The sequence below is a fragment of the Oryzias latipes genome, chromosome 18, assembly GCF_053564925.1.
Source record: "Oryzias latipes strain Hd-rR chromosome 18, Olatipes_Hd-rR_3.1".
NCBI lineage: Eukaryota > Metazoa > Chordata > Actinopteri > Beloniformes > Adrianichthyidae > Oryzias > Oryzias latipes.
Window position 1 is genome coordinate 34,778,564 of NC_136254.1, and position 22,516 is coordinate 34,801,079.

Sequence of the window (22,516 nt, forward strand, 5' to 3'; positions counted from 1 at the left end):
CGTTAACTACACACCTTCCATCATGCAGGTTGGTCATCATGTTGCTTTTTCCAGAATCATAAAAGCAGCTTCAGACAATGACACATGCAAAGCAGAATTCTGCAGTTTGCATACTCAGATTATGCAAATGCACGTCGCTAAATGACGTATGATGTTCCGTGCGCATGTTTATCTGCCACACTGATATTTCAGCAGAGTTCACTGGACGAGTCTGTGCAAAAAATGAGCTGACAATGATATTTGAGATGTTTTATTTTACTGCCATAGTTTAACGGGATTAACTTTTTGTCTGGTTTTCTCCTCGATTAAAGAAGATTTCCTGCATTTCTTTGTTTATAAAATCCAAGAAAATGTGCTTTAATACGTAGCTACTATATAAACAGATGATACTTTCGTCTTTTCTTGGTTTATTTTGATGTGGTGTATTAAATAAACATCTAAACCAGCAGTGAATGAAGAAATGGGGAAATATCCTTTAACTCAACGTTCCTCCAGCAGACGGTGTCGATAAAAGTGATTCACAAACCAAACAGAAGCAGAGGAGTGAAGGTAATGGAGGAGTATTTTATTTGAGTGCTGAGTGGATATTCACAAGCTGACTTTACCAATGAACAGACAAGACAAGCAGTGGAGACAAAGAGGTGAGCAGGCAGGTGACTGAAGCGAACCGTGGAGCCGCATTTCTTCTTGTGAGTTTGAGTCTATGAATCAATAGGTGATGGTCGTTTGTCATCTGACGTGTTCAATCAAATCCTAGAAAACAACATTTGTATGTGATCTACTCATAGTAAGACTGAATGTCCAGCCAACACTGAGGTCATACAAACCTACAGACAATGACTGTTGGCAGCACAAATCATTTTTACAAAAATATTACATCCAATTCATTTGTTAACTGTGAGAAAGAATTTTCTTTTCTTTAAGGAGTTTGGAGCCAGAGTTTGAATTTCCCACATTCTAGAACTGATTTAACATTGAAGCTTGTGAAGTTCCAACCTTTGAATGTATCTGAGAACTGGACTGAGAGGCCCCTCCCCCCGGATTCCAAACAGGAAGTACTTGCTGGTTCCAAGAAGCCAAAATCCCACAGACTTCCAAAGAGGAATAACCAGCTGTTACTCAGTCATTCTGGATCTGATACTTTCTTTAACATCTTCTTGATAATGCTCTTATTTTCATGATATTTTTTCAAGTTATTCAAGTAAAAAACTGACCAATCAGATGCCTCAACAAAAGTAGGTGGAGCCTGCTGGCCCCAGCATTGAAAATGTTTATTTGACAGATTAGGTGTAGGCCGCTTTCACCAGGCTCAGTCCAGAGAACTGACAACGTCTGGCTCCAACTTAACGGTTCACGATCTTTAACAGCTATTTATTTATTTTAGTTTATGACTCTTGTATTTTTCTTAACTATTTAACTAACTAATTTGAGGCAAGCTCTCCATTGTTAAGGAAAACATAAATTCTTGTGATCACGGAGTGGTCTGCTATTTAAACGGCTCGTACCGTCGTACAGGAGGTAATGCTAGATATCAGGAGCTGATCTTTTTAAAACATCTTTTATTTTTAATGTTTTGATAATGAATACCCAGGTTTACAATCTTGGAGCAACAAATATAAGAAATGTATACAAGTTACGGGATTAAATCTAAATCAAATTGCTTAACTGTCACAATGTCGGTCACGAGGAGGAAGTGACATCACTTTTGCGCATGCGTGGACGGATCGAGCAGCTGTTAGACATCAGGTAGCGACATTAGCGTCACAAAATATGGCGACCAAATTGACTTCATGTGGTTGGAAGTAACCATTTTCTATGGATGATGTCACACTTAGTCCATTTCTCATATACAGTCAATGGTTAGTCGTCATTCAAAGAAATGAAACACAAAACAAAACCAAGAAGTAATAGAAAGAAAAGGCTTAAACGAGCTTAAATGCTGAACTTGTTCAATGATTCCAGCAAGAAAAGGCCATTTGAAAGCATTTTCTTTTCCTGTTAGCTTGGTCCTCGTTCCCCAACAGCATAGACAAGTTTTATTTGAGGACTTCTCATCTTCACTCACAACAAACACCATCCACACCCCCACTTTAAGACAAAACGGATGAAAAGGCTGTGGGCACTTCAGAATTCCAACACAATCCAATGACAACATGCATAGAAATAAATAAAATAAATTAACCTTTACACAACGTGTACATATTGCATTGATAACAGTCCTATTTTAATGCTTTCATAAGACTCGACAAAAGAAGCTAAAAATCCTTGACAGCGGTTCTAAAGAATTCATGATAGCAGTTCAGTTTGAAAATAAAGCACAAAAAGCTGTCCCATTCTGTGTCAATGCAGCAGAAGTCTATTTTTGTCTTGTATAAATCATGTAAATGCTTTATTGGAATAATAAGCCATGTTTCCAATGAGCAGTACGGTGCGGTCCGTTTTAGAATGGTCCTGGTAATCCAGGTGAGCGTTTCCACTCAGCTAACAACACCAATGGAGGTCATCCAGCAGCTCTTTGGCGTTTGGTTCTTCATAGATACAAAGCATTTAACCCTTGTGCTATCTTAGATGACCCCCCCCCCCCTTCCATTGACGTGTTCTCCCTACCATGACAAAGGTGGATAAAGATGGAAAGATTTCATGTAATCCATGGACACCAGTGAAGATCACAAATCATTGGTTCAGAGCACTGTCTAGTGGGTCTAGATGACCCAACTCCCATCGTTAAAGTGCCTAGGATAACACAAGGGTTACTGCTGTCTGAGAGACGATTGTGGGCGGCAAAGAAGAATACAGCTGCTTTCTTGGAGCTTTCTTTCGTCGTAATGACCTTCAGCTAATCAACAGATTTCAACAGTGGCTCTGCCCTAACCGGTCCATTTCATTTTTCTGTGGAGCCACAACCAACGGGGGCCCAAAAATGGTACGGTTGAGTCTGGCTCCATTTTATAATGGAAACTCTCAATATACCGGACCGGACCGCTCAGTGGAAACGTGGCTGTAGTGTCACAAGGGACTTTATAGGAATGCAGTCTGTAAATTCTTGGTCATTTCCCATTTTTGACCTCACCGTTCATGAGGAATGATGGGAATGTGGTTTTACTCAACACTCAGCGGCTCATTCACAGCTCTGTGCGTATAGTATTTATGGCATCAGATGCTAAAACTGCTTAGGTTTGCAGATAACAGCTTGTTGCACCAAACTCCATCAAACATCCAGTCTTTTGTCAACAGATCCGATCGTTTCTGTCCCTTTTGTTTGTTTCACTGTCATCAAAGTCATTCTTTACGGTGACAAAACACTGCTTTTGTGCACATTCCTTCATGAAAGGGAACACATACCAGTTTTTTCTAACTTTAAGAGATGTTCTTGTTGTTGGTTATTACAGACGTGGTACTTAAAGAGGATTACCGTAAAACCAGGCTCAGGCAGCACTGAGGAGGATTACCAACGAATATGACATGAAATTTAAACTGATATGCATCTCAGAGAAACCGGTCAGATTTATTAAACGTCCTCTATAACTGCACAAGCCTAAAGGGAGTTGCTGTTGTAGTAGAAGTTTCACATTTTCTGACCTTTTTGTTAGAAATGACTAAAATGTGGTTGTTCGCAGTCCACCCTCATCTTCCGTCCTCTTACTCAGCTGCCTGTAAACATCCAGTTTGTTTTGTGGACATGTAGCTGTTCATGAACACATTTAAACCATGTCCGGAGATGCAGCCTAAAACACTCATGCATCGTTCTTTTGATGAGGACCCACAGGATGGAATGGATCAAGCAACTGAGGGAACCTCATGAATATCTAAGGCATTCTAGAATCCGTAAATCCACACCAACGGGCGATTCTAGAACATCCAGGTTAAAGAAAAGGAAGAATCTGAACATTTCAGGACCTTCAAGTTGTAAAGAAGGACGAAGCTGAACATTCTAGAGCCATCGACCCACCAGCAGGAAGGAATCTGAACCATTTAGAACCCTCAACTCTTGAAAAGGGATTCAACTGAACATTCAAGTCATAAAGAGGGAGAAATTGGAACATTCTAGAACCTAACAGTGGGGATGAATCCGAACATTCTGAAACTTTCGAGTCTTAGAAAAAAAAAGAACATGAACATTTTAGAACAGGAGTTCTCCAAATCCTGGCCTGAAGCCGGCCTCTTGCTGGTTCTCCAGAAACCCCGCCTTATCTGCTGCTGATTATCTGGTTCAGGTGTGTTTTAGCCAATAAAGAAGCTTCAAAGGCAGGTTGGTTGGAAAACATGTAGGACACCGGCCCTCGAGGCCTGGATTTGGGCAGCCATGTTTTAGAACCTTCAAGTTTTCATTAAAAAAAAGAATCAGGACATTCTAGAACTTTGAAGTCATGAAGAAAAACAGTTTTGAACATTCTAGAACCTCTGGGTCTAAGACATGGATGAATCTGAACATTCTGTATTTTTTAGGTCATAAAGAATTGGAACATTTAAAAACATTTAAATTATAAAGAAGGATGAATCGGAACATTCTAGAACCTCCAAGTTTTCAAGATAAAGGAATGGGAACATTCTAGACCTTTGAAGGCATAAAAAAGAATCTGTATCTCCTAGAATGCCCCGTCTGGTCCTTCTTTTTCTTACTAAGACAATTGAGTTCACACATTTGTGTCTGAATGTTACTGTAATACAGGACGTTCCTTAGTTCAAGTTTTGCACACATTGTGAATGAATATTCCCACAAATAGAACTTGTAGGTTTTTCTGTTTTTCTCAGGAAAAAAATATGCAAATATAGAGGGAACACAGACATCCAGACAATCAAAGTTAAGCTCAGGCAGGAATGAGGAACTCAATCTGTAGCAGATGAACCGCAAAGAAAACATTCAACAAATCAAACAATCTCACCGTGAAAGGAACGCTGGCTCAAAGTGGCTCGTGTCTCGGTCTATGGACGAATCCTTAACTGTTCCAAAGTCATAAATAATCATGAAGTCAATGGAACACTTCATCCAAAGTTCACCATCACATGCAAACTAAAACGTTTAAGTAAAAATATCAGGGGCCATCATTTACACACAACACAGGATGGCAAAACCCACAATCCTCCTCTGCACGCATCTGTGTATTTATAATATCTCCTCGTCCATTTTAGCAACCATTGTAATTGGAAAAATTGATATTTTCCAAAGACGATTTTAAATCATTCACCCTAGAAAACATTTGTTCTACCATTAAAGCCGTCAGCACCAACCTTTGGGGGAAATGTTTTGTACCTGGAGATTCTCTTCATTCTTTGCTCCCATCTCTGCAATTGGCTTTAGAAAAGTTTCTGGTTTCCATTGCATGTCGTCTTCGTTTCTCTTGATGATCTCAACGCTGTCATGACGACCAAACTCTCAGGTAGTTTCATTATCTTGCAGTCAACCCTTGTCACAGGTCCATGCAGTTATCATCGGACATCATGCATTGAGCGTCTTTTCCTGCTCCTTCCACCCACCCAAGCCTTTATCATTGCAGGTAGCGGTAGACTTTAAAGCAATGGTTGCCAGAGTCGGCCACGACCACGTGTCCGTCTGAGGTCAGAGCCAGGCCCTGCGGTCCGTACAGAGGGTCAGCAGACGTGTTGATGTACGACAGAAAAGACCCGCTGCCGTCAAAGACCTGAAGATTTTTAATGAGAACATCTGCTGTTACGATACTTTCTGTTGGCCACAAAGCCAGCAGGCGAGTGTTTGTACCTGTATCCGGCTGTTGCCCCAATCAGCCACGATGATGTTTCCATTAGTGTCCACAGCCACGCCCGTGGGAGCGTTAAACTGACCGTTCCCTTCGCCATTCGAGCCAAACTTCAACACCAGCTCTCCTTCAGGGGTGAACACCTGACCAAGGAAAAATAAGATAGTTTGAAGTTACCGTAGCAACTGCCCCCTCATGGTGGTAATGATGCAAGTCCACCTTCACGGAGTGGTTATGGAAGTCCGTGATGATGATCTCATTGTTTTTGTTCACTGCTGCAAAGTGTGGACCTGCAGGTGAAAAACATCATTTCAATGCAACAACAACGTTTTTTTTTCTTCATTTTAACATTTGTGGGGGAAAGAATGACTGTTGTTTATGTCGGGGGTCTCCAACCGTTTTCAGGCCACAGACCAGTTTCATGTCAGACAATATTTTCACGGACCAACCTGTAGGAAACCAAAGCTTCCAGTTTCCCTTAACTTTTGAGGGAAAAGTTTATCTTCATCCTCTGTCAAGTATCTGCAGCTGCTTTAGACTTTTTAATGAACTAGAATTCAAGTAGGAACCATAAAAATTGATATTCATATTTTTCCTTAACCCATAACTCTCAAAGTGGAAGCTAAACAAATCAGACTCCAACTTCAGCCTCATCCGACTTTTAAGGATAAATATGACAAAAAAATGCTACGACCAATGTCCCTCACAGTATTTTAACTTTTGCTTTTCTATGACCACATGAGCTTTATTTGAGAATTTTACAGCTGTCATTCACAGATTGCAAAAATCCTATTTTCTAAAACACTGACATTTTCCTTGGAGGAGATGCTTGAGTTTCTGAATGTTCTAAATCAGTTCTTAAAGGTCAAAAGTCCCATAATGTTGATCTGTATAGGATAGTAAAGTTTAACAAAGAAAGTCTTCGTGAGCCCCCGTCAATCTTGGACCGATCCGTACCTGCAAACTGTTTATCACCGTTGCCACGACTACCAAATTTGGTGATGAGTTTCCCGGTCAGCTGGAAGATGAAGACGGTGCACGCCTTGTTGTCGACGACGATCACGTGACCATTTTGGTCCACGGAAACTCCTTTTGGCCCCATGAGTCTGCCGGATCCGAGTTTGGCCTGGCAGGGGGGAGATGCAGCCAACGTAACACACCGTCCATGTGCGGTAAGGACCCCCCATCACCAACAAAGCACAAACCTTGAACTTGCCCTCACTGGTGAAGATGCTAACCCACTTGTTGTCATAGTCGGCAATGATGATGTCACCAGAGGGGTGCACAGCCACACCTGTAGGTCGCTGCAGCTGGCCTGGCGTGCGTCCGCGAACACCAAAACGGCTCTTAAACTCTCCCTCATTGGAGAAAATCTGCAACAATCAAACATTTCTGTGTTGGAACAAACGTTTAGAAGAACGTCAGACGACTTGAGCACATGATCCAGTCCTGTGCACCTGAACACACTGATTGTTGCTGTCAGCTATCAGTATTCTGCCGATGGAAGAGGCAGCCACTCCTTGAAGGTTGGTGAACTCCCCCTTATTCCTTCCCTTTGTCCCTGAAGAGAAAGGACATTCAAAGAATTTGAATTCCTTTTTTGGCATGAATATTTTTGCTGTACGGGTTTACTGAGCGGTCTACAATCTTGACATTTGGTACGGACCAGGAACAGCTTTGACCCTTTTTCACCTGCTGTGACTGAGAACAAGTCTGTCACTGTGTAGGTGTGGATTTGTTAGTGAAAGTAACTGACAGTGACACTCATTGTGTTTTGTTGAAATTGTTGATATGTTTGATTTTGTGTTTTTCTTCCTGTGTTTGTGCATGCTTGGTTGCTGTGTTTGTTGGGGAATGAACAGACTGATGACATGATGACACTCCGCTGTGCGTAGTCACACGCAGTCAGGATCAAAGACAGAGTTTGGGACTTGGACGGGGGACGCTAAGGGGAGTGACTTTGAAAATGGAGGCTCGAACGACAGACTAAACCCGGTTGTGTGCGGAAACGGGAAGGCGATCTGGAAGTGCACGGCTGAGATGAAACAAACCCTTTCTGTGTTTTTACATTAGTTTATTTTTAAACAGAGCACTGCCAGAGAGTTTACTAGATTTTGATTTCAAGTTCCACTTTAAAGTGTCGCACCACTTTAAAACAAATGTGTTCTTTTATTGGTGTTAAACTGTACAACATAATGATTTGAAAAGTTGTACACATATTTTCCAGTTTAAATATACGTATAGGAGAATATTGCATATGTAAAGGCATAAAAACACTGCTCCTCTGACTTCATTCATGACGTTGAAGCTTTGTGTTGTGATCGGTACAAGATTTAGTTTCTGATGCTTCATGAAAAGAAAAGATGAAGAAAGTAAGAACACGTTCTTTACTACTGACGTTTTTTTTTTTTTAAATGTAAGCACTTTTTGATAGTCTTTTTATGAAAGAAGACTTTTTTTATTTAGCCTTTAGTATTGAAACAACTGAAGTGCTGAAAACAAAGGTGTCCTTCATTTCTGGACCTAAACCTGGAGGGGCCGGTTGGAGGCCTGCTCACAAACACTCTCAACTGTAAAGTTTGATCACCCAGTGTAATTTCCTGATTTTGGTTGCTCTCTGTGTGTTTTTCTTGGTGTTTTTTCCTTTTTACTTCCTGGCTCCTCTGGAGCACTTCCTGAATCATCCAGTGGACCCAGCTCTTGTTTTTGGCCTGTTTAAAAAGCCAAAGGTTTTATTTCTGTTTTGTATTTTTCCTGTTAATTGTGGGACTTTTTTTAAACTTTATACATGTTTTGATTTTTTTTTTGTTTCATAGGACATGTTGTTTGAATTTGATTAGTAGTTTGGGTTTGTTTGGAGCCAACCACCTATAAAAGAGGACCTCTTCGAGGTGGAGGACCTGTTTTTGTTGTGTAGCTTCCTTCCTGTCATGTTGATCCTAACTGACTCTTTTTTGTCATGTTGCCTAAAAGAAAAGAACCTTGACCTTTTGTGTGGACGTTGGTTTGTTCTTCTGACACGCCAACAGTCCTTGTCTAGCCTTGATTGTGACTAAGTTATGATCAAAGGTGTTCTTCGCCCTAAAAACCTGCAAGAACCTCCAACTAAACGCCGTCTTGTGGAACCAGGAATGGCTACAGCTGCTCAGCAGAACTTTCCAAATATTGCTTGTGGGACTAAACCGTTTAGATCAAACATTTCTGTCTCACCAATCTTGAAGATGAGGTCATCCTCGATGGGGTTCTGGGTTTTGCGCCGCGGCGTGCCCAGGGCGCTGCTGGCTCGTTTTGAGCCCTTCTTCTTCTGTCCGGGTGACTTCCCTCGCCGCTTTGCCCCCTCAGAGGAGCCGGTAGAGGGTGTGGCATTGGCTGCTGAGTTGGTTGCTGTTGTTGTGGAGGGAGACACCTGGAAATGAAAAACGTAGGGTTCATGTTAGTACGATCTCTCGAGACTTGGGGTCTCATTTACTGGAGAGGCCTGCTTTACCAAAAAAGCAATGGCATTAATACAAGCAGTGACAATTATCCAAAAAAGAAAATTAAATGCCAAAAACATAGATTTTTATTAGGTGTGACATTGTTGTGCTAATTGCAATTAATGAATTCCAGACAAACTACTGTTCATCCACCGCTGCAGTGATGTCATCAATCTGCGACTTTGTAGTTCTTAAGAGGACTGCCCCAAAACAAAGCCACAGCTATTACGTCTGTAAGGGATATAAACTGACGAGCTGTCCAAAGCGCAGATAAATCCATTTCATTATTATTATTAATAAAGTTTTACTGGATTGCTCCCAAAAGTGTTTTATGTGTTAAATTAGAGTCTCCGGACCTGACGTTTGGTTTTGTTTCGTTTTATTAATTGTTCGAGTTCGAAAAAAACTCCAAAAGGTTGGAAGTCTGTTTTGTTAAAAAACTTCAGAAAGCCAGTTTTTTTTAGTTGCATTTGGATCTGCAACACAATGTCACAAATTTAAATGAAAAACCTCAAAATGAGATTTTTCACAGAAAAATTAATCACATGGCAGCACTACATTTTTATCGTCAACCTTGTATTAAACATGAAGTATCTGTACTTTTCAGTAAAACGTGAAACTCCCTCAGTGAGGCCAGACTGGAGTTTATGTTTGCAAGTCAGTGGGAGAGTTAAATCAGGTTTTAGAATGATTCATCTTGTGGTCTTGTGGTACCGGTTCTGAGAGGGTTGGTCCTAAAAAGGCTCAGACCTGTATTTAATACCAGAGCGGACCAAACCTCCTGGAAACGTCCACCACGACTCCGACAGCTGCTCAGTATGAGCTCCGACCAGGAAAGACTGAAGTCATGAAGAAGACATCGTACTGGTCCTTTTCTGTGAGGTCAAGGTGTTTTCATTATTACTGTTGAGACGTTGTCCAACCGTTTTCTGGTTCCTACGTCTTTGGGTGTGAGTTGAGGCTACTTTTGTACTCAGGACTTCCACCACTTGTTCTGTTTGGTTCCCTTCTGCTATTAGCTTAATCACACACTCAAGTGAACCGTATCAGAGTTCACTTCCAAGTCAACCAAGACTCTGGTGGTCAGGTTAACTACAGATTGATCTGGACCAGAGTTCTGCTGAACATTCACACCTGCAAAACAAATGGAAACATACAAACGTACAAACTCCAGTGCAGACTGGAAAAGTAGACTAAAAAGTTAGATTAGATCTCTCTCTATTTCACCAACCAGTCAACAGGATGAATGCCAAATTCCAAGGTGGCTCCACCCACCTCTACCTCCACCTCTGAGGCTCTGATGACCTTCAGTTTGAAGGGACTCCCTTTGATGTGCTGGTTGTAGAGCCGCAGAGCCAGCGAGAAGTCCCCCTCCTTCGGCACCGTGTACACAAACTCGTACGTGCCGTTCTTGTGGTCAACGATCTCGCCGTCTACGATGCTGCCATCTGGGGTGAAGACCTGCATGAAAAGGTGGCTCGGTCATTTCTGTGTGAGGTCGTTCCCGAAAAACCGTGTACTGAGCGTCCGGCGCTACCTCAGCGGAAAGAATGGCATTGCCACTTTTGCAGGCCCCTCCGGATTTGTCTCTTGTAACTATGGTAACCGAGGCAGGAAGTCCCACGATGGACTGTTCCAGACCGGCACCCATGGCTTCACTCTGGCTCGCCACCGCGCTGAAGACATCAAATGACACATGAGATTTTCTCCGTCATGGCGGCTGGAGTCCTGCCGACTCAGCGCTGCTCCACCTGGTGGTGAGGATGGTCCCCAGGTTGTGGATGGACTTTCTCAGCCCATCTGTCTCCAGGATCAGATCCAGCTGGTCGTTTTCCTCGGGCTGGCTGGGTATGCAGAGGTGAGCCAGCTCGCCCAGCCTTTCCCCGAGGTCGCGCTCCACCTGCAGGTTTGCGGCGCATGCCTCGCCCGCCAGAGCCTCCTCCGTCTGGGTGCAGACGCTGGAGATGTCCTCGTCTCCACGGAGGAGTCTGTCTATTTGGGCTTGAAGGACCTGCGAAAACACAATCCATTTTTTAAAGATTTTAAGTTGGTGAGAAAGAAAGAAGCAGCTCAAACTGGCCATAAATGGTTCTCATCTCGTTTCCCACCTTCTGTTTGAGTCCGTACGTGACCTCCAGCTCCATCAGCAGCACACTCTTCCGAACGTCCAGCTGCTTGTGCAGATCCTCAAAGCTGGACTGGATGTCCTCTTCGATGGAGCCTCTCTGGCTGGTCAGCTGGTGGAGAATCTCCTTGACGAAAGACAGCGCATCCGAAATCTGGGGCAGTCTTTGGAGGAGTGACAGAAATGAAAGGATTGGAAGTAAAGGTATTGTTATATTTTTGCATAAATGTATGCCTATTCCACTTTTTGTGTCTTTGTCGTCCGAAAAATGACTTTTCTGTTATGTCTTCTGTACTTTATGGTTCCCTTTTTTAAATCCTTGCTTTGCTTTTCCTTAATTGTCCACTAGGAGTCAACGCTTCCAGTGATTTTTGCTTTTGCACAGAGGTTGGAGGGTTTTTGAAAAGACAGGAAAAATCCTAAAACTGGAACTCAGAAAGATGGTTATAAACATTTTAGAGCCTTCCATACACCTGTCTCGGTGGGCTGCCTCAACCTAGCAGCTGGCTTAGAACTGGTGCAAACCTGGGGAATCCTGAATGTTTAACCCTTGTGCTATCTTAGATGACCCAACTCCCAATGTTAAAGTGCCTAGGATAGCACAAGGGTTACTTAAAACAAAGAATCGCTGTCCATAGTGCTGATGTGATTTCTGTCCAGTGCTCTGAATGTCAAAGTGAGGAAATTGAATGAAGTGCGTGTTTACGTGTTCTTTGTGGGGTTTATTTGTGCTTCTTTCATGGTTTTAATGTGGTTCACGATATATCTGTAAAAATTTCACATAAAGAACCACAACTTTTTTCACGTATGATCGATTTTCACCAATCCTATATAAGCTAACCGTACATGGTGGCTGTGTGACACAGCCTTAAGGTGAACATTGACATTTGTGATAGAAGAAGACTAAATGAAAACTTGATTTGGTGGTGGTGGTGGTCTCAGGCTGTACCTGGTCTGAACAGCCCCCAGCCTCTCCTGCAGGAGGCTGCGGTGCTGCTCCAGAGCTTGGCTGAGGGGCACCTTAGGGTGCTGTTCGTGCTCCGGCACACAGTCGCTGCACAGCGCGCACTCGCAGGCCGAACAGAACACGTCAGCGACCTGCAGGTGGGACGAAGAGTCAAGTCTGGAACGGAGGTCGTGATGCCATTTTCAGGTGAAATTTGGTGATTTTTTACGTAACATGGGAAAAGAAAACTTTTGTTGGAGCGAATTTTACAAAATTTCACATGCTGCTAGCTTAAGTCTGCAACCACAACTTTATTTTGACCTAAAATAAGGGCCACCATTTAAAATAAAATAAAAAAAACAACACTTTTAGTATCTTTTACAAATGTAAATTCCTATTAGGGATTTTGATCTATAGCCTCCTAACGCCTCGAGCATTAATGCGACACTGCTTGAGAAAAATTTCACTTTTAAATGTTTTTAGATGTTAAAACGCTATTAGAGTGGCGAGCTCACAAAAGCTGTGTTCCCCTGTTGCTCGCACATGTTTTACTGGAATATTCTGAAAATATATTAAATGAAACGTTGGCTCAAGCTGAACGAAACGGTGTGGCAGCATCCCAGCTACCACGTCTCCAACATAAGGTTTTTACTTCTTTCTCTTCCTGTTGGAGTGATTTGTAACCTGTCAGCGTGGATTTAAAGTTTTTTTTCTGTGGTTTTGAGCGTTTTTTGAATCCAGGAACCAACAGAGAGCTGGAGGAGGGAGCTGCAGGAAAACCTTCAGCCCAGCAGGGGGAGCCAAAGCCACGTGGAAAGAACGGCCTGCACCTTGGACATCAGAAAAACGTCTACGGGTCTTTGAGCTTTGGAAGCGTTTGTGTCCAGGAGACTCACCTTGGCTGCATGTTGGGGGCAGGAGTTTTTTCCAGGTGGGGCCTCCAGGACGGTGCACTCCTCACTGCTGGTATCAGGGGAGTGCTGGTGGGCCTCCATCTACGAGAGGCAGCCTGGTGAGGGGGGGGCACCGATCACACCCCCGTGATCGTCTCTGCAGCCAGAGGAAGGGGCTCTCTGCTCAGGTTGTGTTGTCTTCGGAAGACCCTCTGCTTTACTCCATCACACACTCAAGCGGTGGTTCTTCACACCACATCTGGCAGCCCATAATGAGCAGCTGACCTGCTGATTGGAGTTTCACTGTGTGTTGGAGGGGGGGGGGGTCACCTCTGCAGATAAGGGTGTTCTTCTTTATTCCAACCTGTTGACCGTCGTCGTGGTCTCAAACCTCCCAGAGGGGCCGTCCGGTCCCGTCAGGTTGAATTTTGGAGGTTCTGCTCCGTCCTGCAGTGGAGGATCACAAAGGTAGAAAAATGAGATGAAGCAGATTTGTCTGGCATCCCTTTCTTCACAGGTGGTTCCCACAGGTAGAGCTTCACAAAGCAAGCACACATTCCCAGAACTGTTACAGCTTTTTACCACCAGAACCGGAGCAGCCGTCAGTCCTGGACTCACCTGGACTGATCCTCATTTCTATTCCATTACTGCAAAAGCTGCTAAAGTTAGCTAAGTTTAAATGTAAATGAGTAACCGCTCCACAACTCACATTAACCAGCAAAGGCACAGTAATGAAAACTGTGAAGACAAACGCCTGGAGGAGAAAAACCGGATCCACATTTCAATGATTGTATCCAAGAACCGGTTTACTCCAGAATTCTACAGCTAAAGAGAATCCTAACAGGATTACAGGGACTCTCCGAGAGCTTAAATATACATTTCATTGACTGTACACGATAACTACACTTCAGACTCGTATTGAGTCACAGTTTGGTCCAAGACAAATGTTTCAGCCAAACTCCCCCCTTCCACTGCCGATTAGATGCAAAGGTAGCAAACGTTGCAGTTCTTCAAATGACCACAAGTGGCTGGTTTCACAACAATTCAGTTTTCTACTGACTCTGACTCGCCTATGAATGGGTCCTCCCACCTGCCAATCAAGAACTGGACTGAGTGGCCCCTCCCCCCAGTCATTCCAAGCAGGAAGTGGCTCCAAGAAGCCAAAATCCCTTAGACTTCTATAGAAAAACGAACAGCTGTTACTCAGTCATTCTATTGGTCGAAAATAACCATCTTACCTTGATACCTTTTTAAACACGATAATCCTCTTTTTTTGACTACATTTTTTCTGTAGTTCCAAGTTATTCAAGTTATTAACTGACCAGTCAGCTGCCTTAATTAAAGTAGGTGGAGCCTGCTGGCCTCCATGTCCAACATTCAAAACCTTTGATTTTGTGTAGCCTGATTTCACGTGGCAGGGATGTGGACTTCCAACGAGCTCACTGCTGATTGATGAAAGCGGTTCCCAAAGAAAGCGGTTCCCACCATTTGGTTGGAATCGTTAGTCAATCCTGTTCTATGGATGACGTCACTCTGACTCGGTCCAGTTCTCTGATACAGTCAATGGTCCAGATGCCTGTAGACTGGGCCTTTCAGAATCAAAACCCCGATGTGGAGAAACTCAGGAGAAGAATGAATTTAAACCGATCTGCAAGACAAACGCTCAAAAGTATCCAGTCTGTGATCTTTAGCCAGACTGAGAAAACCCTTGAAGTGGAGGAAAGGACTAAACCAGAAGACTGTTGAAAGCACAACTTCTGTGCCAAAGTTGACATGAGGACATTTGCTGTTCTCTGAGACAGACGTTCAGCGGACAGTTCGTCTGACCAATGATCCACACTAAGGAAGGAGCCCCACTCTCAGCAGGGTTCTGGAGAATTCTGGAGGTAAAGTTCTGCTTTCAACCCCCCAAACGCCTTCTGTAAAATCAGCTGAATGGATTCCAGGAGCAGAAATGTAGGTCAGCTAAACATCTTCAAAGTGACTGAGGAGGATGGAGTCAGACAGGGGGTGGGGCGGTTTCCATGGCAACAAACTGCAGGGGAGGTTGTTTTTTTTTTGTTTGTTTTTTTTTTAACAAAAGACCAGATGAAATGGTTTTAGGGTCCAGGTCTGACTGAAAGAGGGAAGCGGTGGGTTCAGAGTCTTCTGTCTGTCAGAAGCTCACATTTCTGAGGCTGACCATCACGGTTGTACATTAATGTGGAAAAGTCCCTGACATGTGAAAGTAACAGATTCAGGAAGTTCAGCCAAAGGTGTCTCTCTGTGTTAAAGTTTAACTTCTGCGTTTCCACAAACATTGACTGAAGATCAAACTTTGGTTGGTCATGGAGATTAGAAAAACTATTAAAAATGGAGGATTTTAGTCTGTCGTCTTCAGTGAACCCAGAGAACCGTTGAGAAGTAAACACCAGATGGAGAATTGCCGACGTCACCCAGGGAATTCTGGGGAGAAGGCCTAAAGTGAGCTCTGACCACCATCACAACGTGCTGAAGATTGACAGTTAAAGTAGAGTCAGAGTATTCCTGAGTCCACGAACGGGTCCTCCCACCTGCCAATCAAAAGGACTTACACACTCATTGACACTAAAGCAATAAACATTGCAAATATTTCTGAAGCCCAACTGTATATAAGTGAATGTTTGGTCAGAGTCAATGGGAAACTGAATCATTGTGAAACCAGCCTCTTGTGGACATTTGGAGAACTGCAACATTTGCTACCTTACATCAAACCTGCTGTCAGCAGCTGATAAACAGAATTTTGGGGTTTTGTCGTTTTTTCCGTCTCTCTTTCTTTGTGTCTCTACATCTGTTTCACATCTTCATGCAGAAGATGAACTCCAGTGAATATTTCATGTATGGGCGGGGGGGGGATTATGGATCAGGGAAACCAGAGATTTTATGGCTAATCCCGTTTCTGCACCTCCTCCCCCTCAAACAAACGCTGCTCGGAGGACACGCCCCCTCTTTCCTGATGAAGGGCGCCTCATGCACACACGTGTCTGACACACAGGCCTCATCACAACATCATTGGGGGGGGGGGGGATTCCAGCTCAAGCAGAGAGGTGACCCCCCCACACTAAGACTTCTCTGCTGAGGATTGTGCAGCTTTGTGCTGCAGAACCGGCGCGGAACCCGCCGCAGACTGACACCGACTGACAGACAAGAGGAGCCATTCTTGAAGGAGAACGCCACAACAGACACATACCAGAGGATCCTCGCCGTCCCACAATGCTTTGCTTTCTTCGGTTAAACCGACTATAAGATGTTGTGTAAATGTGTTTTGTGGCATCAGATCAGTCTGGTTCTGTTCAGGTCGCTCCTGTTTGTGCAGCCTGTTGGAGAAGAACCACAGCGTCGAAATCATCTTATGATGTGAACAGAGACCCAACAGCTTCAATAAAATTCAAATTCAAGGTCTGAGTCTTTGCATTTTTAAGTTTTTAGGTTTTAACCCAAAGAACAGTCACGTAAAACCACTGCAACAACAGAAAATCCCAGATCTAACGGTTTATTTGGTTTATCTGTTGGGATCGTTCCCAGAAGGCAGATGCTCTGAAGTTATCTGTAAGATGATTCTTGAAAATATCAAAAACACTCAAATTCAGAGTCTGAAACTAATAATTAAAAAGCCTGTGGGAATGCTGTGGAAATGGATCAAAAGAGGATCGGAGTGGATCTTAGAACGGCCGTGTCTTAGACCTGCGGTCTTCAAATATCCAGGCTCAGGAACCGAACTGATTCAAAGTGTTTCCTGAGAGCTCTAAACCCCTTCAGGTCACAGAGGTGTCAGAGGATCCATGCGGGCCTTAAAACCCACCAAGCAACACTCCAGGATCTCCATCTTTCTCCATCCACGCTCCTGCAGGAAACCTAATCTGTTTCACTTCCTGAAAAGATGTGAGGTTTCCTGACGGGCCTGTTGGTTTTCTGTTGTCACCTGTTGTTTTTCCTCCTGTAAACACCGTAAATACCAGCGTTTCACCAACGCTCTGTCTGCTCACACTTCCTCTCTTTGCTCTGGTTTCTCCCCCTGGTTTGTATTTTTTGCAGCATCTCTGATGTTGTGCGTCTCTGCAGTGACGAATGTGTGTCAGCTCAGTTCGTGTTCGTGGAAGTGATGCTAGCTCTCTGGATGCTAGCGTGTTCATTCAGGCCTGGAAGCTCACCCCCCCTACACACCCACACACACACAAACACAGACACTTGTGTGTGTGGGTGTGTGTGTGTGTTTGTGTTCTGCTGCTGAGGAGGTCCAGATTGATCTCATCCTCCTTCCTTCCTCTCCTCCCTCATCCTTCATCCCTCTCTCAGGAAAACCCAGCGTGCTCCAGCTGCTGCTGTCACCCTCCAGCATTCCTCCACCCATCAATCCATCCGCCCAGCGCTCACTCATCCATCCATCTGTGCGTCTCTCCCCTCATCCAGCAGATTAACGCGGCGCTCACCGCGGTTGGCAGTCGGTCGGTGGGACGTCTTCCCCGGCCTGAAGCCGTCCTTCGTGACTCTGTCCTGTTTGCTGCCTCTCCTCCGTCTCCGTGAGCGTGTCGATGGGGGAGGATATCATCGTCACGGCAACACCAGCAGCTTGCAGCAGCATCACCACCACCTCCATGAGGGGAGGGGGGGTGACGGGGGATCAGATTTCAGGCCTTCTGTGGCCAATCGGGACAAAGATCCAGAGGAGAGACGGTTGGTCCACGAGTCTGTCAGTCAGTCTGTGCTGGAGGAGGGGTTTGACACTCTCTCTCCTCCTTCAGTCCATCTTTAATCAACGTCGCTCGCCCTGTGCACTCACGTGGATCATTGACTCAAAACAGACCGGGTCATCTTCAATTAAACTTTATTCGTATGGCGCTTTGATGCAATACGTGTTGACAGTGAAGTCAGTGACATTGAAACATGGATTTAACAGAAAAGATCAATCCTGAAGGTCTGAGATATAAAATACAGAGAGAATGAAAATCTTTCATCTAAATTTGACAGACGTGAAGTGTTCACAGAGCTGGATTAAGGCCATGGAAAGTTCAAACCCATGTGGTGGTGCAGGGCCAAAGCGGTGAGATGCTGGCAAACACGTATCCTCTGTCAGGTCAACGACCCCTGGGAGATCCAAGCAGAGAAAACACCAGATGTGGAGCACTGAGTGAGAAAACTGGAGCGGGTGAGTGTGACGTCACCCAAAGAAAAGGGTTTCCTGCTGGCTCCAACCAAATGAAGTCAATTCAGCCGCCATTACGTTGTGAATGGTCCGAGTCAGGATTTCTAACCAATCAGGAGTGAGCTTGAAGAAAGACCGCACCCCTACCACACGGAATCTGTCAATCAAAGGTTTTGAATGTTGGCTGTGGGGGTCAGGGGGCTCCTTGTACTTTTATTGAGGCATCTGATTGGTCAGTTTATAACTTAAATACCTTGAACTACAGAAAATTACGGAAAAGTAATGAGGATTATCAAGAAGATGTTAAAAAAAGGTATCAGATGCAGAAAGGTTCTTCTGACCAATAGAGCGATTGAGTAACAGCTGTTTGATTGAAGTTTATGGGATCTTGGTTTCTAGGAACCAGCAGGTACTTCCTGTTTGGAACACTGGGGGGGAGGAGTCAATCAGTCCAGTTCTCATGTACAGTCATTGAATGTACTGGACTGCAATTTGGATTTAGGATTTCATTTTAATCTGTGACCAAATCTTTTGAATAGACTCGGATTTGCTCTCTAGCAAACAGTCAGTTGTTTTGTGACAATTGTTTAAATATCTGATGTATATCAGTGTAAAGCTGCTTTTCTCAGCGTGAAGGCCCGTACACACCGGGACGAATATTCGCCAGGCGTTATTCGCCAGCGTTTTTCGCCACGTTTTTTGTGTTCACACCCAGGCGTTTTTCGCTGACGATGAGTGGAGTGAACATGCAATTTCATTCCCTGACATTAGATGGCGCTTAATGTAAAACAGAAATACTCCTGTACACAAGGTGGCGCTGCGCAACTTTACGCTTCTTAAAGTCGCTTTTCACTCAGAAGAAGAGAGCAAGTATTCACGCGCTTGTCCGAATAATACAAAGAAAACATGAATATTTCAAGCACCAGTAGCTCCAACTGGTGCTTGGTTCGGGGATATTTTAGAATGTCCGTCATTATTGCTTCGCGGCTGTGTAGACGCTACTTGGCGTCTATCTTCTTCGCTGGTATGTGTGCTCAGCAAGGCAGTTTTGTGTTTGAGCGCCCCCAAGTTGTGTTTTACTGTAACTTCAGAAGCTCCAGACACGTGAGCAAAAGCGCCTTTCTCATTGGTCGAGTAGATTTCGACGCGACGCGTCGAAAAAAAAAAACGAACCCGAGGCGTTTTTTTTTTTGACGCTTTAACGCCTGGCGTTTTTTCGCGTCGGTGTGCACACTCTCGTTGGTGCCCTTTGTTTAGTCACGAGGCGTTAAACGTCGGCGAAAATCGCCGGCGAAATTCGTCCCGGTGTGAACAGGCCTTTAGACTTCACTGGAAGTAAGTTAATTGTATGCATGTTTATTCTGTTGAACATAGAAACCAAAAAATGTCAAATAACATCAGTTTCACAATAGATAGAAAAGGCAACACAGTCTTAATTAAATAATATTTTTATGTTTTATCTGATTATTATTTTTTCGCATCATTATGCTGGTTTTATGGATGAGAGTGGTTTTGGGCGCACGCGTCCTGAACCTCTCTTCCTGTAATCCCCTCTTAGACCTCCGATCCGGTAGGTGGCGCCATAGCGCCGCATACAGTCAGATTAGCCGGGTGGAGGGATATAAGGCGAAGAGCGGAGCCGCTTCAGTCTTTCCCGCTGACGGAGCAGAGCCGAACGGAGGACCTCAAACATGGTAACTTTGTGCTTCATTGTGTTTCTGCGCGTTAAAACAAATGCATGAATCTTGCTGTTGACGTCGTGTTCTCGCGTGAGGATATCATTTGTAGCCAATCTGAGCTTCATTTTGATCGGATGGATGTAGATTATCTCTGCATCAGACGTCACTGCTGATGAAACTCAGCTACGTCTCACATGGTTTCGTCCAGAAACGGCACTTCCTTTATTATTTATTTTATACATTAAAATAATTTTAAACTTGATGGAATTGCCACCAAATAATAATTAGTTTTTGTGTAAAAGGCTTATCTAGACTAACACGCATCCGGGTATTTTAAGAGTTGGAGAAAGTCGAACCCAAAAGTAACTTCTTCGATAGTGTATACCACGTGGTTTGTTGTGTAATAACCTATTCTATCATTATTGTGATGGATGTAGTCTAATGTGCGGAGAGAGGTCTTTAACAGGAACCAGTTAGGTTCTGTACATTTATCTAACTGTAACCTTTAAACTTTAACAGAAGTCAAATCCCTTGTTTCCAGCTGTAGTCTGGTGCAGTATGTTTTTTTTTTTTTTTTTCCTTAGCGTTCCCATTTTTAAATGGAGTCCTTGAGACCCCAGCTCTTGTTTGAGGTACCGAATCGTACCGTTTTTTGGGGGGGGGGGGGGGGTCCACGTTGGTTGTAGGTCCATGGATAAATAGAACAATCCGTCGCTGCTGTTAAACCCACTTCACTGCCTGCTGTCTTCTCTCATACAACATGCAGTAATTTCTATTTATAAAATACCATACGTGGATTGGGGAAAATGAGCTTCTGACCTGGCCGTGATGGTCCAACTGAGTGGAAACTCAGACCATACTAAACCCGACCCTGACGCTTGGTGGGACAGTCTTTTATGTTAACTCGTCTTCTTTGTCTTTTCAGGGTTTTCCTGCAGCATCTCAGACCAGGTTGGCTGGTTTCCTGGACCGTCATCTGCCTCGGTGGCTGTGATTCCACTGGAACGCTAAAGAGCTCGGACCTTCCCTGGATGATGGGACGTTGTCTTCTCCAGAGCTGGATTTCAGTTCAGAGCTCCTGAGATGCTGGTGTGACTCAGGAGCCAGAGATGGATCTGCTCCCAGTCTGAGGGGCAAATGAAGGTACAGAAAAACTGCTGTTGGTGTAGAAACGAGTCATGAAGAGGCTTTAGATGTAGATTAAACCCTACATGGAGAAGTTTCAAACACAATCTAAAATGAATGTTGACAGAACCAACCAACATGTATGGAACACTGTAGATGTTTCTGTGATGTTCCTCATGTTTGGTGGTGAAGTATGTGTTTGAATGAGAGAACCTGTTATCTGGTATCCATGTGGATAACACAAATCTCTGCTTCATTTCAGAGATGACACTAGGTTCTTTTGTTTTTCAGATGGACGTTCTCCCACGATGAACATGGTGAGTAGGTGCTGGACCAAGTGGGGATTCCTTGGGTTGTGGTCGCAATGATGATGTCATTTCCTGCCATTCGTAGTTTCCACCAGAGGTCTAACGGCCAAAGATGGTCCAAACCTTCCTTGGATGTCTGAGCGACAGCAGCTTGTAGCTTCTGCTGCTGGTCTTGGTCTTCGTGTCTGACATTCTGACATCTTTTCCAGGCTTCTGGTTCAGTTTGAAGGAGTCTTTGACGATGGATGGACCTGATTTTTGGACCCAGAAACAAAGGTGTGTGTAAAGATTGTTCTCTATCCTGGATGAAATTTAGCGGGTGATTGGTTCGACACCTTCAACTGTTATGAAAGCTTAAAGAACTGAAATCCGTTCGCTGTGATGATGTCATTTCCTGCCATTCGTAGTTTCCACCAGAGGTCTAACGGCCAAAGACGGTCCAAACCTTCCTTGGATGTCTGAGCGAACTGTAAATTAAAGTCTGGTGTTAAATCTGGATTAAGCCGTGAAAATAAAGACTGTTTTTGTTTCAGGTGGACTTTCAGAGTCCAGGAGTCACTCCTGTCTGGGTGGAACGTGACAGATATCCAGGTTGGTGTCTTGACATCTCTAGTCGCTGCTGCTGTTGTCTTTAAATCTACCAGACATCAGATGGATACATTCCCATGTCGTGTAAATCTGGATGAAATGATTCAGTGGTTTATCACTGAAGGTTGTTCCTGTAGCAGATAAATTATCAGTTCGCTGTGATGATGTCATTTCCTGCCATTCGTAGTTTCCACCAGAGGTCTAACGACCAAAGACGGTCCAAACCTTCCTTGGATGTCTGAGCGAACTGAAAAGCTTCGTCCACAGAGCGTGTGATCCGTACTACAACACGCATGTTCTTTTAGCATGTCATGTTCACAGTCGCTACATGAAACTAGCGCATGTCTGCCACCTACAGTAGGAAAAGGCTTGGTGTGACTCCAGCGTATGTTGGCTTTGTCTTTCCCAGCTCTGTTCTGATATGAAAGACGTGGTGTGATAGAATTTGAGCCGTGTAAAGAGCTGTGTAGTTTCCACACAGAAGTGCAGAGTCCGATTGGT

At 44.0% G+C, this 22,516-nt stretch overlaps 1 protein-coding gene and 3 non-coding genes across 5 annotated transcripts; 3 read left to right on the plus strand and 1 right to left on the minus strand.

Moving 5' to 3' along the window:
- Positions 1–544: 544 nt before the first annotated feature.
- Positions 545–17,829, minus strand: trim2b (tripartite motif containing 2b). Of its 2 annotated transcripts, XM_078936620.1 has the most exons (15): positions 17,603–17,829; positions 13,519–13,601; positions 13,158–13,442; positions 12,265–12,413; positions 11,299–11,479; positions 10,942–11,201; positions 10,728–10,866; positions 10,466–10,651; positions 8,925–9,120; positions 7,172–7,275; positions 6,920–7,087; positions 6,672–6,840; positions 5,934–6,004; positions 5,717–5,857; positions 545–5,639 (listed from the first exon to the last, which is right to left on the minus strand). In XM_078936620.1, the coding sequence occupies exons 3-15, from the start codon at positions 13,254–13,256 to the stop codon at positions 5,487–5,489; spliced, it is 2,016 nt and encodes a 671-aa protein (XP_078792746.1). In that variant the 5' UTR covers positions 13,257–13,442; positions 13,519–13,601; positions 17,603–17,829; the 3' UTR covers positions 545–5,486. The 2 variants fall into 2 exon arrangements, with proteins under 2 accessions (XP_078792746.1, XP_011485489.1); XM_011487187.4 differs by having other exon boundaries at positions 13,158–13,601.
- A 3,649-nt stretch (positions 17,830–21,478) lies between these two features.
- On the plus strand, positions 21,479–21,571 carry LOC111946366 (small nucleolar RNA SNORD14). Its single transcript, XR_002872046.1, has one exon. It is a non-coding gene; the product is annotated as a small nucleolar RNA SNORD14 (small nucleolar RNA).
- A 229-nt stretch (positions 21,572–21,800) lies between these two features.
- Positions 21,801–21,893, plus strand: LOC111946365 (small nucleolar RNA SNORD14). The gene has a single exon (XR_002872045.1). It is a non-coding gene; the product is annotated as a small nucleolar RNA SNORD14 (small nucleolar RNA).
- Positions 21,894–22,168: 275 nt separating this feature from the next.
- On the plus strand, positions 22,169–22,261 carry LOC111946367 (small nucleolar RNA SNORD14). Its single transcript, XR_002872047.1, has one exon. It is a non-coding gene; the product is annotated as a small nucleolar RNA SNORD14 (small nucleolar RNA).
- Positions 22,262–22,516: the final 255 nt, after the last annotated feature.